Source organism: Porites lutea, chromosome 5, assembly GCF_958299795.1.
Source record: "Porites lutea chromosome 5, jaPorLute2.1, whole genome shotgun sequence".
NCBI classification, from domain to species: domain Eukaryota; kingdom Metazoa; phylum Cnidaria; class Anthozoa; order Scleractinia; family Poritidae; genus Porites; species Porites lutea.
The window spans coordinates 42,678,112-42,698,716 of NC_133205.1; the positions used below are offsets into that span (position 1 = coordinate 42,678,112).

Genomic DNA, 20,605 nt, shown 5'->3' on the forward strand with positions numbered 1-20,605 from the left:
TTTTACATTGTGGACAGTTGACGTAGGATATATAGCGTAGGAGGTAGTCAAAGCTGTTGAGTACAGCTCAGAGTACTGCTGTAGCAAAGGAGTGGCTACTAAGCCAGAAACAAGCCCAGGGTCTTCCGGTTGTCACTGCTTTAATAGAATGAATTAATTGCGCTACCCGTGAGCGTGGCGGTAAAACCTTTCTCTAGCTCAAAGACGTACCGGCGACAATGTAAAACTAAAGCATTGAACAACTGTCGTTGTGGGAGAGCTCAGGCGGGTTTTGGAGCTCTAACGCGAAGAGCGAGACACGCAAGAGGGTCGGGAGAAACGAGACAAATTGCGTGATATTTTTCTGTCTCTGTTCTTAACACCAGGCTTCCCTGCAATAACGCAGAATTTATTCCCTCTTGCACACAAATAACAACCAACAACATTTATAGCATAGTAGGCCGCTACGCCTTATTTGGGCCCAAATTAAGCTTAAAATAAGGTTTAGCAATACATCAAGATAAACAAAAGGAATTTTCGTGAGTTTTGCGGGATACGATCTAATAACCAAATCTTTGGAGCCGAACCATGAAAACTGACCAAACTGAACAAAGAATGGGAGGCCGGATCAGTTTTAACAAACACTCCAAAGATCTTAGATGAATGGCCAGTCCAGGGCCAGTCATTTAGAAGATTTTTGTGTCACTGGACGACTCTTTGAAAAATCGTCAAAAATTAATTAAATAGTTAACCCTATGGTTTTCAAGGATGGTCAAGGTTAAAAGGATCAATTGCGACGGAATGACTACCGCCACTGAGCTGAACTATTGAATAACCAAATTAAAGTGTTTTTACTTTGCGATCAAAACATAAAGGGTCACTGACCTAGATCCTTTTTCACTAAGAATGTTGCAAACAGCCGTAGACTAACTGAACATGCAAATAATTCCTTAACACAAGGATTAAGGCTCGACTAACTAGACTCATATAACGGTCTCTACTGCCTGTTGTATAAAATACAATGAAATTTTATTTTCATTTATCGTCGGAAGCATCAGACCGTTTCAGCTCAATAAGTCAATAGTGAGCTAAAGCAGCGACGCCAATTTTCAGGAACGTTTTGAACCGTTTAAAAGATGCGCGCTTTTTAGGGAGATAAATTAGAGGCAGACAATGAGAACTCAGCCATCCGAGAAAACTAAAAACCTGAGCACATTGGCTCAGACAACACAGCGGGCTGCTTCCAGAACCTTTACGCCTGTCTGTATAAGAAACGGCACCCATCTCACGGAATATCATTTGCGACTTAACTCAGTCAAGAACAAAGTTAGCTCGGTCTCACTTACACGATGAAGAGTTTAAGTCGGCCTGCGGTTTCTATAGTTTCGATCCTCTTAATTTTTTACATTGGCTACTCTTGGGCTAGATCATATCAGGTAAAATATTTATTTTTAATATTGTAAAGGATAGCTTTTAACTATTTCATGATTTCATGTTTACAAACTAGCCATTTTTTCTGTACCTAGGAAATCCACCATTTGTTAACCGACGACGAGAGAGAGTTGATTTTTGGCCACCCATTTCCAGAGTATGGTAAGAAAATGATTTCAATTAAAGCTATGCTAAGCTATAAAGCTACTCTGGGATGCATCGAAATGAATTTTGGAGTTTTCGTTTACAGTTCAATAGAAAAATAATAATGTCTTTATAGCTTATTTGTACCGGTTTGGACAATAAGTTAAATAGGAAAAGCTATCCGACTTTCGAGTATTTCTCCGGTCAAGCTGATGATCAGAACTATTTTTCCTTTAGATTTAAGAAGAAAGCTATCTTAGAAACTGGGATAAGCTCATTTTTCCATTGCATCCCAACTCTATCGTTCATTCCAAAATAGAGACTCGTATTGTTTATGCTGTTTTGTTTTGTTATTCGAAATTCAGTTAACGGTCAAATCTAGAATCGGTAAATTATTCATTCATATAAAAAGCAATGACGGACATAAAAGTTATTTATATGTTTGAGCACTTCTTACAATAAGCTTAGAATACAAATAACATAAGTCAACTAGGGGTCATTCGACACGATTTTTGGAAGATCAGACTTCGTAGCAGTTGGCTCTTGTCCATTTTTCAATCCTGGAAATAAAATGTGTGGGGTTAATGCCTAAAACACTGAAAAAACACATAAGCATCAACGACATGAACCCTTGCTTTAATTTAAGGGTCGCAGTTTGACGAATTTTTTAACAAAAAAGATGTAGCTTCCTTTCATAGCCTAAGGTAGTTTTGTAGGCCCGACAAATACCGTTAAGGTTTTGAAATAGTATGATCCTAGGTATTTTAGTTTAATCACAAATTTAAAATAACGCATTGAGGCGTGCATGCAATAAAGCTTGATATCTTCTTATGCAATTATACGCCTCATGAAATGAAAATAGTAAACAAATCAAGATTTGTTCAGGTCTGTTTGTTTCTGGTATGAACTCCTGCTGCTATGAATTGTCAACAGCTTGTTTTATCATTTTTCCATGATCCAACAAACATTCCAGACAAGGTATCAGACACTGGAAAATTGCTACCTAAGCCCCGTCCACATACACACGGATATTTTTTAATACGCAACTTTCTCTTTGTGGATTGGGCTTCCGTCCACACGCCATCAGGTGAGTCCGGTATACGAATCCGCAATGTTTTTAATCCATCTCCGCTCCAGAGTGGAAATTTTTAATTATTCTATGAAACCGGAACCGTGTAGACGCCAATCCCGGGTAGTTTCTTATCCAGGGACGTAACAAGATCTGGCCCAGTTCCTTACCGTGATGGTGCCAAGCGCAATAATTGCTTCTTTAATACTTCATGGAATTCAGTTTCATGTCTTATAAACGTGTGTGCATTCCTGTACTTTTAGTTATTCCCGATCGGCTGCTCGACATTCTGAGGCTTTTTTCCATGTCAGCCGGAGAATGATGGCGAGAAAACTTTCGCATCAGCAGAAGATCACTTTTCAAATTAGCTGACGAACTGAGAGTGAGCGTGGGTGGACAAATTCGATTTGAACGTGTGGGCGTGGAAATTTTTGAATCCGCAAAAAGAAATTTGTGGATTCAAAAGTATCCGGATACTTGTGGACGGGGCCCTAGATATTCCACCACCAATTGCTTTCATTCGCGCATCCACCAAATCGAAGCTTTGTGCGTTTTCCCGCTTTTTGACTGACCTATCAGGAACGAGTGATGTCTGAAAAAGGATAGCTATTTTCATCTCCTAAAAACGCTTTCGACTTTTCTTTGCTTGTCTGCTAGACTTGCTAACAAGGCGACTTTTTTCCTCTCAGAGATTAAACCTACTAAAGTACTTCTACTCGTCCCCTTGACTTTAAATAGCCTGGCAAACCGCGTGCATTTTCGTGCCTTCACAAGCCAAAAAAATTGCCTGCTTCTAGCTATCAACAGGACCCCATATATATAACCTCTTGCTGTCAGTTGGTTTGTTTATTTGCCTGCTATACTGACAGCACCAAGGGCTTTTTAAAAACATCTCATTTTTCCTTGTTGGTATGTTTTACACACAGTTCCAGAGTACGACATATCTCATCCTGTTCAAGTTGATGAAAGCGGCAGGTTCTTATCACGTGACCTAGCAAATGGCAATGCTCGTCGAAAGAGAGATGTAGGAAGTTCTGTCCAAGAGCCTGTATACTTTAAACTCTCAGCTTTTGGGCAAGATTTCCACTTGAAGGTCACACTGAATCATCAGTTATTCTCGTCCGATTTTGAGGTAGAGATTCGAGGAAACAGCTCAGAATTTCATTATGACATTGAACACTGCCATTACATTGGGCAGCTAATTTCTCCTGAAGGAAAAAGAAACAAAGTAGCACTTAGCAACTGCGATGGACTGGTAAGCTATATGTCGTTAATATATCGAGAGATGTGGGTTGAGAGGAGTTTAATACAATGCCCTGATTTCTCCGTAAAACAACCGCAACCGGTTGACGCCTACCATGCCCTAAAAAATAATGCGCAAGTCCCAGGAGATTAAAACCGCGATAATTTACTAGTTTCGTATTAGAAATGTTGTAATGGCTGCATCTCTCACGGATTTGTCACGGTCATGCGTTCCCTGATTAAAAATTCCTAATGTCGAGAAACGTGCATCCTTTTTTTTTCCTGAACGACTGAAGTGATTCCCAAATTAATCTGCAATTTCTACCTTTCATCAAGACGACGAACATCCCATATAGGAGTCCCCTCGGCTCACTCAGGACCGGTGCACAAGGATAACGGCTTTTCTGAAGTTTCCAACACAAAGTATTCTATACAAATTCAAATGGAAAAAAGAACGTAAATAAATAGGAGCTGACTAGGAAGCCAGATAAGAATGGACGTAAAAGTTTACCGTATTTATTCAATTAACCGCCCTGGGCGCTTATTAAATTTTTGGACCTTGAGAGTGGGCCCTTATTTAAGGATGGGCGCTTATTAAGACGGAATCCACAAGGAAACTGAGTAATTTTATTTCTGAGAGGACAAAAATCTTGTACCAGAATAATTTAAAGAATATTGCATTCTCTTTTGAATTTTTCAAGGGCTAGAGATGTAACTAGTCATCTGTAATAACACCAAAGAAAATTTCTCATGGGAGTCCGAGAAAATTAATGTCAAATTTCACAAAAATTGTGAAAACAAAGGGAAAATTCTGGAAATTTTATGTGCAAGAGGTAAATTATTCTGGTACAAGGTTTTTGTCCACTGATAGTTAAAATAAGTCGATTGCCTGGTGGATTCCGTCTTTAATTTTCACCATTTTCAGCAAGTGTAGTATGTTTATTTCGCAACAAAACAATAAATGGTAGTAACAAAACGCGAAGATGTAACAAAGCAAGGTTTCTGTAAAAAAACTCTGAAGAAAACTCCGCCTTTGGGGAAGTCTCTTGAGTACTTATCAATATTTTTGCGGGGGTTGGGAGGATGAAGAGGGGTTCGGGTGGGGGTGGGCGCTTATTCGAGGCTGGGCGCTTATTTCAAGTGGGCGCTAATTCGAGGTTGGGCGCTTATTCGAATAAATACGGTAATTTCAACTGATATAGAAATAATTCTGGAAGAATTTTTTTCTCAATTTTTCTTTTCTGTCTGTTTTTATAACAATGAATACACGCAGCAAGGATTAATTCGCACTCCAGAGGACGTTTTGATGGTACATCCACTGCCTGACCGACTAGGACTGGAGAAAAACAAAACACGAGCCCACGTGATCCATAAAAGATCCTTAACCCCACAAAAGACTCTCAGAAGGGCCATGCAAGACGAGAAAAGATCTGCCGGCTGGTGTGGAGTACAAGGTATTTTTTGAATAATTAAAACATTCATTCTCTTGAGCAAGTTGGAGGCTTTGACTTATGAACAACTCGAGTAAGTGTCCGATGCAGTTAAACAGTTAATTGGCTGAAAGCTTTTTGCATGCCTTGAAAAAGATTTTGCTCGTTGGACATCATTTTTCCTAATTTTTTCAAAAAAACAATATTTCATTAGAGAACTAAGTGGCCTTCATCGGGAATTTCAAGTTAACAGGTCAACTAAATCATCTCTTTGTTAAGTTGTTTAAAGCACCGCATGTATGACTGATCTGGCAAGGCCATACTAACAGTTATAAGCTAACTGACCAATTAACAGTTCGCATAGAGCGTACAGCAAATAAAAACGCGGGAAACTGGGTTTAATATTGCTAATAGGTTAAAATTTTAAAACATAGCCCCTACCGTCCGGGTACAGATTGTCATCAGGAAAATAGCCATATGAAGTAAGTCGCAATTGTCGCTGTATATTAACGATAAATCCTACTTAAGCACAATTAATTTACGTTCCCATTCGGCGATGATAACTAGCAAAGCCCTTCATTGTTTGTGCACAACTTGCTTCTTTTCTTTGCTTCAAATTTTCAGGGCACTCAACACTTCAGCAGTCCGACGAAAGCGAATCACACATGAATTATCCTCGTTCATCATTGAACCGCAAACGAACCATTGAATCCTTGATTGTCGTAGAGAAAATCATGACGAAGTTTTATGGAATCAATCAGATAAAGAAATACGTTCCCACTATTGTCAACATGGTATGACCCATAACCTAGCCATGCAAACATTTACAAATGTATCAAGAGATCAGGAGCACCCAACGTCAATTTTCGGAAAATAACTGTTCGGAAGACGATTTGAGATCTAGAATTTTCGGAACATTTGTTGTCAAATTTCTTGCTTGCCTGCCTCTCCTACGATTTTCGAACATCTAAAAAATGGTATAGTTGCCCATTTTTAACTGATTTTTACCCTAAAAAGGTCACCTAGAATTTTCGGGAGCCTTTTTTCTGGCTGAAATTTTCGAAAAGGTAAGTTTTGCTTTTTCGCTAGACTTTCAGCTACGAAATCCGAACAGATGAAACACTTTTAAGAGATAAAATATGCCTTTATCTACCGTTTAAAGACTAAAATATGTTTAACAATGCTGATGTTTTAATTAGTGGTTTTGAACTATATTCTCGTTGGGTGGCCCTGAGAGATGATATAGGCCCTATTCAAACGAAACGATCACGTTTGACCAACTTCATTGAATTGAACATTTTGGACGAAATTTATTAGATCTGTTTGATCACCTTGCTAGACAGTGTTGGGTGGGATTAAATCTGTTTTAATTTCAAACGTTTTATCCAAGATCATCTAAAACTTTGTTGCAGTTGACGAGGTTGCATCACACTGGTAACGTTTGGACAGTTTTGGCAACAAGTGTAGGGCGTGCGCATGTTCAGTCTAGTAACTGATTTTGATAAGCAAACATGCCTTTCGAACTTTGATCAAATATTACTCAGATTTGGATGGAATTTTGCCCAACATTCCCATGCGCCTTTATCGGGCTATAGATAGCAATGAGTCCATTTAACGGTCCCTTGAAGTAACATATTCATATAGTTTAAGGAAAAATTTGACATTATGAGGTCTTTTTCAATATAACATACCAAACCCGACACAATTCTTAAGCCTGTCGAAATGTGCGACACACTCGCTGCCGATATGACATAGATCATTAAATGCCCTCAATGTCACAAACCAAGAGCCATTTTTCGCAGATCTAATTAATGAGGATATTCAGAATGACTCATTACCTTTTTTTTTCTTCAGGCGCATGGATTACTATCAGATGCTTCTATTGGAGCAGATATCAAGTACATTATCCAAAAACTACTGATTCTCCAACAAGACATGGTAGGTCTTGAAAAATATAGACTGGGAAAGAAAAATTTTTCAAATGAATGAAGGTGTCAGGGAAGAGAGAAATTATTAGTATAACAATTTAGGGTGAATGCTGCTTTGACTTCGGAACTGTGAAACAAGGCTTTCAGAATCGTTTTGTTGGGCATTTTTATTGATTTGTTTTATCCAGACGTTCGCAAGGGTCTACATAACTGAACACAAAAACGTCAGGTAGTATTTGTTACCCCACCTGCATCTGGGACTGGACCATGATCAGCAACCACGCGCAAATGTACAGTGAACTTTCCTAGTCCCTATACGGCGTCGTCCCTGGCCTTCTCGGTTAATGTATTTCGGTGACGTATCCGAGACTTGGACCACGTGGACCAAAACGCATAGGCCGTGCGGAATAATGAGATCTAGAGCTAGGCCTTGAACGGTGAACAAGCTCACTGTTGTAGGAGAAAAGTTCACGAATTGTTTGTTAATTACTGCCGTTGTAGCGTCAGAATTTTATATGTATTTCCTGTCTTCAACAGTACATCTGATATTGAAGATTGGGTAGATATACTCCACCAAGCCCACAGAAAAATTACTGAGTAGCGTCGCTTATAGCCTTCTACACAACCCAGTCCCCAGGAATTTCCCCCTTCCATTTCCTAAGGAAAAAGAAAAGCCCTGGGGACGAGTTTGCCTTCTACACCACCACGGATCACACAGCGGGACTTCGATTGACGATTTTAAAACATACGGGGTGGTCTTAATTTCCGAGATCTTAGAAGGCAGTCCTTAAACTCATAAATTCTGTTTTGATTTATTTGTCTTTCTCTAGAACAACCTTGAGATAAACACGCATGCAGCTAGTACTCTGTCAAGTTTCTGTAAATGGACCACAGGGCAAAATGAGGCAGATGACAAAAACCCAAAGCACTTCGACCATGCTGCCCTTTTTTCCAAGTAAGATGCAACTTTATCTTAATTCTTGCAAACTGAATTTTAGGAAAGAAGAGGTTTCCAATCAGGGAGAGGTATTCTAGTATTTAGTATACTCTAGCTAGCACCAAGCACTGCAGTGGAATTTTATTTGGCAGCTCGCAAATATATCTGTGAGATTATGCTCGGGTTAGCTTCCGGTTGGACAGAGTAATCGATTGATTCACCAATATCAGCTAATTTAAAAAGCCGTGTTGTTCATGAGCTGTATGTCCAAATTGACGTCAATTCCAATATGTTAGCATTGAAGGGATTTTCGGCAATCTGCTCAGCCTTACGTTCTCAGTCTTTCCTTGACTGAACCTTGACAATCTGCGATGCACTGAGTCCCGTCATAATTCAGATCTGTATTAACCAGTGTCCGTATTAACCAGGTTAATTTTAGACAAAACAAATGAGCTTTTCGTCGGGATAAACGAAACGGTCCATCATATACAGGTGTCTATCGCAAGCGTTTTTAGGGGAGCTCGTATTTCGTTCTTTTGTGGGGAGGGACGAGGTACGAGCTCTCATAAAAACGCTCGCGTGGGAGGCTAGAGGCTCAGATCATTTATTTGAGGCTAAGTAAAAAAATTCTTCTTCTGTAGGTTAAATTTTTGTAGAGGCAAAGGTAACGGGCAGGCAGCAGATTGTGGAACTATACTAGGTAAGTCATCTGTCAATTTAACATCAAGCCCTTCACTTTATAAAAGGAAAACTACATCTGGCTGTTAACTGAAAAACTGCGGAATTTTTCTGTCTTGGTATTGCGCAAACGATTAGCGCTTAGCTAGTTTGAGCTGCTATGGATTTTATTACTTTATTTGATTCTTTCATTTCCCTTCACATCAAGACATCATATTTTCTGTCAAAATTTAGATCGCTACTCGCAAGACGTGTGGTTTCCCACGCGTGAACCTTTTACCACGAAAAAAGCTCGGATGCCGAGTACATGAGTATAATGACCAGATCAAAAGTACGACCGCTTTGCAGTCTACAGTATTGAATCATTTATGGGCGAAGTCAAAACTTTTGGCCATTAATCTTATAGAACGGCAACAAGCGTTTACATCCAGTGTAATAATTAAACCCAAGCAAAAGGTATCAGATTGGATAAGTAGTCCACCGGGTATCAATGAACCAACTGATTAAAACGAAGGGAGGCAGCGAGGACGAGTTTACAGCGCACGGGGTTGAACTGGATATCTCTCTCGGTAGTTTCACGTTCAATCGCTCAAAAGTGCTGATAAATATCATACTTTTACGCCCTTCTTTTTACGCCTTTTCCTCTTGTCTCATCCTGTTCCCTGTCCAGAAAAAGAAAAATGTTTTTCAAGTACTTCTGCTGTTGCAAACTGCAATATATCTTGGAACAATATATCCTAACCTGAATACTACTACATGTAGCAAGTAATTTTTCTTTTTTGTGTTACGTTGTTTAGGCTTGGCTGACTTGAAGGGAATGTGTCAGAGGGACACAAGCTGCACCCTCAACAAAGATACTGGATTGGGAACTGCATTCACTCTGGCTCATGAGACAGCTCATAAGTAAGAATGATGAGCAATTGATCATTTCCTACCCTGCAATCATGCTCACTCGTGCGAGTTTGAGATAAATTTTGGCAGGGGAGCCGCCAGCGCCGAGAAGAATGGGGCGAGGAACTTCTCAGTTAGTGGCTGTCCCCCACCAAAATTTTTCCCCAACTTGTCCAAATCATTTCCTTCAACACCGTTGGACAAACATTTTCGTCGTCTTTCTGGAGTCAGATTATCTCCAATAATCGTATATTTTTTGTTTTTTTACAGTTTGGGGGCTGAACATGATGCTGAAGGTAACAAGTGTAGGGATGGTGTTTACATCATGGCAACTAGGGCCAGCGGTAAAATCACAGCATTTGATTGGTCACCCTGTAGCCGGAATTATATCACAAACTTTTTGCAGTAAGTTTAAGTTTACATATGAATAGCACTTCTACTTGAATAACCAAGACTTACTGTTGTTTCCTTGGGTAAACTTTACTCTGAATAGATTTCTCTAACCTCCTGGACATAAATGGGTGCTTATTTCAGTGAAAAAATAAATATATATATAAAATAATTGTCCTTCGTGACTATTTTTTATATATCATGCCTGATTTTACCTGTACTTTTGCTTCCGACTTTAATCCATTCACTCTTGAATGCCAAGCGACTTTCAACTCTAACGGATAACAAAAACACAGGCAACGTATATTTAACTGTATGTTACTATTATCCCTTGCAGTAATGCTTTGAACTGAATTTACCTTTGCGCAGGACTGCTCAGTCTAAATGCCTGAATGACAGCAGCGACCACAAAGTCTCAATCCCTCAAGGGCTGCCGGGAAAACTCTACAACGGGGATGACCAATGTGTGCGCATATTTGGTGCTGGTTCAAGTGTTTGTCAAATGCCGGAATATAAAAAGGTGAGGTGAGAGGGAGAAGGACAAGTTTTATAAGTTACATGAACAAGACAACAGGTGATCTCGGCATAACTGGAAATTTGATTGTACAATATGAGTAAAAATGGGGAAGTTAGCTTCGCACTCTTATGTACATCAAGAACAAAAGCGTAAAACCCGGTTGAGTAATTAATTTCTGTGAGACATTGTAGTGGAACATACTTAAAACTAGTTACATCTTTGAATCGATAAAAGATCCTCGCAGCTGAGTTTTTAACTTGAGCAGTTGATAAATAATAAACTGACAAACGCGGGTTTATTACTTATGAAATTTGCTTAATCTGGCACCTTAAGTAGGACGTTTCCTTCTACCATTCGCATTTATTTAGTGGAATACTTGTTATGTCAGTATGTTATCCCAGGTGCGGCTAAACTTTATTCAGTTTGTTTATTATTTTTCTGGATGTTGATCTTCCTCACTACAGAAAATGTGCGTCACCTTACACTGTCTAAAACCTGACGGGTATTGTGAGTCCAATGACGAACCAGCCGCAGATGGAACAATATGTGGTCTCAACGATGACATGGTACCGATCCTTCTTTAATCCACTTCTGTTAACGAAACCGCGAAATAAAATGAAGGCAAATTCACACGTAGGACAAAAATAATACCTAAAGGCAATGAGCTCGATAGTATTCAAGTGTATTTTGCTTATTTTGCTTATCCTGAGGCTGCGCAAGACGCGAAATGGCTTTAAATCAAAACGAGACTCCGCTCCGAAGATCACTACAGAACATCCCTCAAAGAGAGAAAACAAGCCTCCGGTTTCAAACGCATTGAGATTTCAATTTACTAAAAGATATGTCCAACATGTCAATTTACTCAAAATAAATAGAAACAACACAAAAAGAAAATACTGCGCAGACAAAATTTTTAACTTAGCCCTTAAATAAGTAGCATTGACTTGTCAAATATTTCTAAGCGCAGCGTCAAAAATTAGTGAGTGTCGCGAAGTTTTTTCGAGGATGTTATTTTGTTTTTGAAATATTTACTGAGTTAATTCATATGGTTTCAGGACCATAATTACTGAGGCTCAATCTGTTATCTCATAGGTGTGTAGCCGGGGAAAATGCCTCCCTGAAGGGAAAACAGGTTACCAGGATGTGGATGGTAACTGGGGAGCCTGGGGAAGGTGGAGCGCATGTTACCCGCGCTGTGGAGGAGGACTTAAGAAGAGAATGCGCAAGTGTAACAATCCTGCGTAAGTTATTTCATAAGAAAAAAAAAACAATTCAGTTATTCACATAACTACATCACAGTTTCTGCATCAATTTGTCTTTTTTAAACCGTGTTGGTGTTTTCGCCTTAAGCTTCCCTTCGTTTCATTTTCAAGATAATTTTCTCATTAAATCACTCTCCTATCCAAATCATTCTTCTTTAAACACTATGATATGATTACAGAAACCCAAACTGAGTGCCTTGCATGGCTCACAGGCATTTTCAAGGTAACCTATTATTAGAGCTTTTTAGAACGTTTTGATCAGTAAGAGATTCTTTCTTTCTCTACTTGATCAGGCCAAAACACAGAGGAAAACTGTGCGAAGGGAAAGCTGCAGAATACACATATTGTACTAAGGTAATTTACAATTTAACTTTGCAGTTCAAAGTTTAGTTTGTGCCTCAGGCGACTTTCTTCATAACCAGCCCGACCTTAGAGGAACACACTTTTTTACCATTACAGCTTCTATATATTTCGTAATATGGTAACTATGGGCAGCCTTAGACAAACATTGCTAGAATGCTAGTGATACTAACATTTCTATTGGGTTTTCAAAGAGTAGAGGGTGTGCATGGAGGTGCTGAGATCTCAGTCAGCAATTAGATTTTTGGTGATTTATCAGCTAACAGCTTTCAGCCCATATCGTTAGCAACCAAATACTCTCAGCCTCTTCCCCGGGCTAGTTCGCGCTATCCAAGTGAGTGGAGGAGGCTTGGAACCGAGCGCGACGTCATATCCGAAATTGCTGAGGTCGACTGGGAACGAGGCTGAGTTACTTTTCGCCCCATGAAAGGTAATCCGTATCCCAGAATCCGGGGAAGTTTTACTTGTGGACCCGGGAATCCTGGGCTTTAGAATCAGTAATTCAGCTTAAGGAATCTGGAATCCCGCTTATGACGGTAGTCAGGTATCCAAAGCGAAGAATCCAGGATCCAAGACTTCCTTGGGTCACCTTTCTTGGGGACTATTCTTTTAAACCAGATCTTAGAAGACTGTAAGAATTAGAGAAAGTTGTGGGCTAAAAATTATGCCATTTCCAGAGCCTTTGTGCACTGATTCGTCCTGACAAGGTAAGGCTTCTAAGTGAATATTGATCAAGGCGTCTATACATGCAATATTCGGTTGTCAATTATCCAAACATCTTTCTTATTGGAAACTGTCATTGGAAGTATATTCAAATTGACATTTACACTGTAGAAATGCCCTCCAAACTCCGAGAATCCCAGGATGAGACAATGCATAAACAACAGACACGTTCAGTTTGAAGGAGGACCATTCAAATGGATTTATGACCCATATTATGCCCAAGGTTTGTATATATTAATGGTATAGGTACCACTACAAGGCTTAAGAACTCTTTCCATTTGTTAGACCGGTCAAGCTGTAAAAAATATTGCTCTTAGACTATTAATCACACCTATCCAGCCAGATCCGTCTATTCAGATATGCTCGGCAGTGATGGGTTTTAGAGGAAATTTCGAGAAAGACATATAAAAAAGGTAAAGAGTCCTAATTTTAAGTCGGTTGCTGGAAATAGTCATCTGCTAACAAACGTGAGGCCAACGATGCTCTCATTTTACCCCCCTCTCTCCAACAGTACTCCGTTTTACGGGTATTAAAAGCTTAACTTAAAGCTACACGGAAAGGAAAGAGGTAGAAAGAAGGATTTCAGTTGTGCTCACACAGGGGAATCGAACTCGGGACCTCCCACACAGAAGGTCGTGCACTAATCAACTGCGCTAATCCACCTTCCTCTTAAAATGACCGGTCCGGCTGGCCAGTTAATCTGACTTTTGATAAGAGCCCTAAGACTAAGGAACATCTTCTGTTTAATTCGGATACCAGTAGTATAGTCTTTTTTATTGTTCGACTTAATGAAACTTCCCGAAAAAGGTAATTTTACTTGGAGCTTTCGAAGCAAAAATGTAGTAAGAGAAGAAAAAGAGGACCATTGAAATAAAAAAAATGTGCTATCAGAATTCGATCAAAGACTAGAGTGCACATTTTATCCTCTATAGTTTCTCTATTTCAGGTTCTCCAAAGTGTACCCTAAGCTGTGCTACAACGAATGGAGACACCACAACTTTTGGAAATGTAAAGGACGGAACGCCCTGCTCTGATAAACCTGACAAGACATTCTGCGTCAATGGACAATGCAAGGTGAAATATAATATTGCAATTGCTTAGGGAAGTTTAGAAAATAGAATATTTGGGAGGTCATAGGTTCGAATCCTGTCTGAGAGAAAAGACATTTTCTCTCGTTACTTGCTAATATGAACTAATAAGGGACAATGATGGGTATTTTTCAGACTTTGCAGAGGTAACGTGTTTTTACTCTAGTTCTTTAAACAAGACTTGTAAGTCCACAAACCTTATAATTAAATGTAATTTAGTACCCACGAAACACGTACGAGTTCTTAAGAACTCGTTTTAATGTTTCCATGCGTTCCCGATCGAATTAGAATTTGGCAGTGTTGGTTTTTAATTAGGGGGTGAGGGGAAGGGGGGGTGAAAACCGGTGTACGGGGAGAAAAACCTCTCGAAGCAAGGGAGAGAACTAATCACAAACTCAACTCACATATGACGTCGACGTCTGGATTTGAACCCCGACTACATCAGTAGGAGGCGCTGCTGTCACAGCTGTGCTACCCTATTTCACAAGATCTATTTGTCAGAGAGTGTCCCTTGTGACTTTTGCGATATACCATTTTCTTCTAGGCCGTTGGATGTGACGGCGGCTTTGATTCCAGAGCGAAGAAAGACAGATGTGGAGTGTGTAATGGAGATGGTTCTAGCTGTTCTGGGGGTACTATCAATGGCAACATAACACCAAGGCCGATCAAGCCTAAACCAGCCTCCAGCGGCCAACTAAAGACCTTCACGTTCAACCGGAAGCCAGGATGTAAGTTAGGCGTTTGAATCAGTTCCTCTTCGTCACCAGCAACTACAGGGTGCGGTCTGTAGCTACAGAACAGAGAGCCACGGCTCACTGGGCCTTATTTGAAGGCCAGTTAGCGCTAGACTAGGTTGAAAACTTTAACTCACTACTGGATTTTTCCGTATTTATTCGATTAAGCACGCTGGGCGCTTGGTAAATTTTTGGACCTTTAAAGTGGGCGCTTATTCGAGGCTATACGCTTATCAAATCTTAACGTTTTGCAGAAAGTAGTAAATTTGTCTTGTAAGAAAGCAATAAATAATAACAAAATGTTGTCACTTATTCCAGGCAATTCCAGGCTTGGCGCTTATTAACTTCTCCTAACTGAGCGTGGGAACTTACTCGACTGAGGTGGGCGCTTATTCGAGGTTGGGCGCTTAATCAAATACTGAGATAGAGATCAAAGATCCCATAGTTTTCTGCTCATCTTCTTTAAAGCTGGTATAACATTACAGGGATATCAGCTATTTCATGCCGCTACCAATGCTTCAGCGCTTTTTAGTTGATGAATACCTTTTTTATTTATTCTACAGGGGACTACTATCAGACAATAACGACTCTTCCTAAAGGAGCTCGAAATATTGAAATCCAAGAAGTTACTGCTTCTGTTAACAACTTAAGTAAGTAGGGTTGGCTTCATCGGCTCCATACATTTTGTTGCATGCAAGAAGCACCTGCGCTCATTATAATGTCGAACGAAGGAGGAATGTTTATTCCAAAAAAAGGGAGTGTGTGAAGAGAATCCAGAGAGAAGCCCTTAAAAATTAAAAGGTTTCTTTCCTACGAAAGAAAGCTTTTGGCGGGCGGCCATTAATCTTTTTTTTCTGCAGACATAAGCAGACAGAAATCATGACCTGGAACTGAGAAGAATGATTCCAGTGTAGTGAAAATAGCGGTAAAACAGAAATTGAGGAGACCTTCCTTGTATTATATTCCATGGGGACGATGATATACTAGTACATAGCAGGGATGGGATTTTCGTAATTAAAGAAAACACAGCAATCCCAAACGCTAAAGTCAAATTTCAGCGCCCGAGGGGAAGGCAATTCCTTAATTACCTTTCCTTGAAATGCATTATAATTGTTAAATCTCTCATTTTTCTCCTGGGCATTTTCCGGTGGTGTGGGGTAACAAGAATAAATTGAACTATTTACGTAGTGTTTTCATTTTTTTTTTCCAAGTGTTGGAAGATGCTGACATGAACAATATCCTGAATTACGATTCGTACCTTTCCAATTACGGTCCAAAGAACTTCAGAGGGGCTGGAACCACTTTTAAATTCAGTAAGAAAAACGAAAGGGAGACCATCACAGCCCGAGGTCCCTTAACAGAGAGCTTAACATTACTGGTAAGTAATTAATACATCATAAATATCTTAGAGGCTTGTTACTCGACGAACCTTGTTGTAGCACTGCTTTCCAGGAAAAGGGTCATTTGAAGGCTTTTTGTTTAATTATGTTACGAATCATGTTTCATCTGAGAAGACCTGTATGTTTGCCAGTGTATGCAGTTGTAGCATACGGGTCGTGACGTTTATGAAAGTCGTTAGATTGGTGAAACTCGACTCTTATTTAAGGCCCATTCGATTGACCGTATTCCAGAATACGAATAAACGGAGAATCTATAAATCATGGTATTCACTGCATTGAAAAATCTAAAAACCTGTCTTGTTAAAATAGCGTTCAAGTGATCAAGAAATAACGACAGAAGAAATCTGTAAAAAAAAATGTCGTGTATTCTTATTCCAAAATACAAAAATCGAACGCATCTTTCTTCATTACGTGTAAATGAAATGATGAAGTGAATTGGAACCACTAGTTTAGAGAGATGATGAGCGATTTGATTGTTGGTTGGTTTGTTTGTTTGTTTGTTTGTTTTTTGAGAAGGAGATGGGACATTATCCTCTCTTAATGAATCCCAATGACCTTTACGTGTTACTTACCCTACCCAATTCTCGGCTTTCGCTACAGTTTGAGGCTAATGATGACCAGAAGAAATACAAAGTGACTGGCCGGTATGTGATAGGAGGTGCCCAGTCTGGAAGGGACCTCTTTTCAAACAGTGATGACTTTCCAGAACTTATTCAAGAACTTGAGGAAGTCAATCAAGAACTTAGTGACGCCACAAAAGCAAATCAGGCTCGGGAGAAAACAAAGACTAAATGGATTATGACGTCAGAAGGATGTTCTGTTACCTGTGGTGAAGGTATGAATAACGTCACGTCACACTTCTCTCTATTTCAGGTCCTCAAAGACCTCTAAGACATTCCAAAAATGTCCTTTTAATAATAGGCTTGCAACTGTACAGAATGAAAATATTCTCAAGTAGTGTTATTCGGCGCAATGTCTTCGTTCTCACAGCGACCTACTCGCAAAAGAATTAAGTCTCCAGATTATACGGTGGGTTGCTGCAAGTTGTTTAAACCAAAAAAACTTAAAGACTTTTGTTCTTGGACCATCGTAGTTTAATCAGAAATAAAACACAAACAAAGGTGATAAATACTGTGAGCGTTCACTTTTGAAAATGTATGTTGACTATCATGCGAAAAGTCAAGTTTATATAAAAATGAGAACGCTCACAATGTTTATCACAGTTGTTTGTGTTTCATCTCAGAAAAACCTGGCTAACATACGAAAGACCATGCAAGCGATTATGACTTCTTGAGCAATTACTCCCATTGTGAATTGGTGAATGAATATCAGGACATCGGAGGCTGGGGGATATTGAGCGCTCATAGCAAAGTCACTTAAAGAAAGGAAAATATATAAAACCGTTTTGCAGTAAAAACTTCAAAGAAAGTTACCAATTCTATTTATATCAGCCTTTTCCATAAAAATTCGTCAAATTTACCTTATTCAACACGAAACAGGTTTATAAACTGAAATAGAAGCAATTTCCACGTTTTGTGTTAAGGTTCCTTTTCTTACAGGGGTGGAAACGATGATTGCAGTCTGTGTCCGTGACGACGATGAGTCAGCGGTTGGAGATCAGTTTTGTAAGGAAAAGAGGCCTAAGGACAAGTACAAAAAGTGCAATCTCCAGAGATGCCCTGCAAGGTGAGGCCGGTAATGCAATGAGTGTATATTAGAACTGAATTTACTCTGGAGTATATGACATCAGCAAGACTTCATTCTTCAGTAGTATATAATCGCCATTTGCAAAGCTGTTCTATATGAAAAGTATTCTTGAGATAAACTGAAGGGTTTGATAGCAGTCGCATGCAATCATCGACAAACCGGTGTAGATACGGGGATCTGCAGCGCTATATAAGACCAAATGTGTTCAAAAATAATATTATTGTGTTCCTCAAACAGTTTGGCTAGATTTCTGGCCTTGTTATATGAAAGATAGTGGCCCTGGTTTTTAAGAAAGGGATAAATAAAAAGGGACGAGTAGGCGGTCACAAAATCAACACTCTGCTGCTTATGAAAGTATGACGCAGGGGTAAGATTCGTCTCAGAGACCTTTGGCCAGGATTCAAAACGCAGAAGCGACGTCATACGTGGATTGAGTTTGTTAATGGTTTTCTTCCTTGCTCCGAGGAGCTTTTCTCGGGGAACTCCGGTTTTCCTATCTCCTCAAAGACAAAATTTCCCAAATTCCATGCAGTCAAGAACGGTGGAAGAAGAACCCCTGTGTCAATGTGTAAACACTGAATATTAATATGTTTATTTATTCTTTTGATTTAATTTTATGATACATTGTAATAATAATTAAAAATAATAGTTAAAATACTTATATAGCACTATTTTAATAGAAATGATCAATAGCGCTTTACAATAATTCACTCAGTTAAAAATCTATTCCAAATGATATAGATAAACAATGTAAAATATGAAATGTAAAATACAATTGAATGAAAAAATAATTAATTAAATTAATTAATCAAAAATAACAATAGTCTAACCTGTCCGAAAAAGGTGGGGCTTAGGTTTGCATTTTAAAATAGGTAATGATCGAATATCGCGCAAAACACAGCGATAAAAGGATCTGGCACCAAGCGTAGAAAGCATTTTCTCTTAAGGCGGCTCCAGTAAAAGACTACAATTTGATCTAAAATAGTATTTCTACTCATTGGGTAAGAAGCTACAGTTTATTAAGCATTGTGCCCCCCTGTCTAGGTTGCGCAAGCAAAGCATGATTGTCGTTAGCAATGTATTATAAATAAATTATAGAATATGGTTTATCTGATATCCTAAATAATCAAGTGTTCAGTGGATTATTTCCGATATCACAAAAACCTCATCCAATAATTGCTTAATATCATGAAAAACGTTTTGAGACGCTTTCCGATCCTTTTTATCTTTTCCTGTAGGTGGGAGTTTGGTCCATGGACCGATTGTTCTAAAACCTGCAATGACGGGACTCGTGGAGTTAGGTCACGCGAGGTTTTCTGTGCCACAGATTCACAAAGTGTGGAGATAGAAGTGAAAGAAAGTGATTGCAAGGGACCAAAGCCAGTAACTTACGAGGAATGTGGAACTCAGCCCTGTCCAGCGGAGTGGTACACAGTGCGAGCAGGCGCTGTAAGTCAAATAACATAGCATAACTCTGTTTTTCCAATTTAACCTGAGAGTAAACAAGATAATTAGTGTTTTAAAGCATATTAATAAGTTTATTTACTTTATGACAACTTATTGAGTGAGAGTTATCTATCCGGCCTCTAGCCAATTTATCTTCAGTACGCATACATGTGGTATGAACTAAACAAGAAGCAGACAGCAACTTCTGTCTAGTCACAGTTGAAAAGATCCAAATTTCGCCTATCAAACAGGAAAGTCAAAGAAGCCTTTCAAAGTGCTAATTCCAGTCACAAATTGATTGAACGATTTTGTTTTCTCTCAATTGTTATATTCTTACACTGTTTACAGTGTTCAACTTCTTGCGGTGCTGGTGTCCAGGCCATGGATGTGAAATGTGTTAGAGTCAATTCATCAGGCCAGGCTGCGACTGTAGAAGAGAATGAATGTACTGATATCAAGCCTCCTACTCACGTGACCTGTAACGCAGACAATCCATGCAATGACGACCTGGACGCTAAAAACTAAGGTAATGGATAAGGCGGTATCTTTGAAAAAACAGAGAGAGGCAGGTTTTCTGCATGCCCGAACCAGATTTTCCTCTCGTATTTTCTTTTTGGCGTTAAATGGGTCTAAAAATATGAGGGTATCGGGAAAGTGAAAGCTAGACGTTTTCTTTGCCAAATAAAAATGCTGAAAAGAAATGCTTTGAGACGCTTGGGTTCGGATCCAAGATGCATAGGAAATTGGTTACATTCAAAAGAAAGCATTTTGGGTCATTTTGAAGTAAGCCAATCTCTGTTACTCTGTGTACCGTATTTTAGCTGGAACACTGATTTTTTTTTGTCTGCTTCAAATTTCAGATCACGTTTCCGCCCAGATCCTTTCCAGAGGGTATTCAGTAGTTAAGACTACTTCATGTAAATACACGTACTTAAGTTATGTGATTGAAATTTTACTTATTTCACTAGTTTTGTCTCAGATAATTTCAAAGTAATCACATTTTGTTTACTAACCTTTATCTTTTTCATCAGCAACTTTTCTGTAAATATTCATTTCAGAACGAATAACAAAAGATGCACAGTAGGCATAGTGCATTAGAGTAGCATATGTTTCATAGCATATGTTTCATAAAGATTAATGTACATATTATGTTAGTTACGTGTAAATGAAAATGACCTTTGGTAATTTTGGACATCATGATTTTGTAAACAAGTTTGGTAAATCAATAAAACTGGTTTCATTCAGTTTT

At 39.1% G+C, this 20,605-nt stretch overlaps 1 protein-coding gene across 1 annotated transcript; it reads left to right on the forward strand.

Moving 5' to 3' along the window:
- Positions 1-1,283: 1,283 nt before the first annotated feature.
- LOC140937253 (A disintegrin and metalloproteinase with thrombospondin motifs 6-like) lies at positions 1,284-20,605 on the forward strand. Its single transcript, XM_073386796.1, has 24 exons — positions 1,284-1,415; positions 1,506-1,572; positions 3,550-3,878; positions 5,139-5,319; positions 5,920-6,089; positions 7,150-7,233; positions 8,054-8,178; positions 8,802-8,860; positions 9,636-9,741; positions 10,000-10,134; positions 10,489-10,639; positions 11,101-11,202; positions 11,729-11,877; positions 12,192-12,252; positions 13,093-13,204; positions 13,928-14,055; positions 14,614-14,797; positions 15,367-15,453; positions 16,015-16,181; positions 16,804-17,038; positions 17,763-17,889; positions 19,149-19,359; positions 19,705-19,882; positions 20,217-20,605. Exons 1-23 carry the CDS (start codon positions 1,329-1,331, stop codon positions 19,879-19,881), a joined length of 3,234 nt encoding a protein of 1,077 aa, XP_073242897.1. The 5' UTR covers positions 1,284-1,328; the 3' UTR covers position 19,882; positions 20,217-20,605.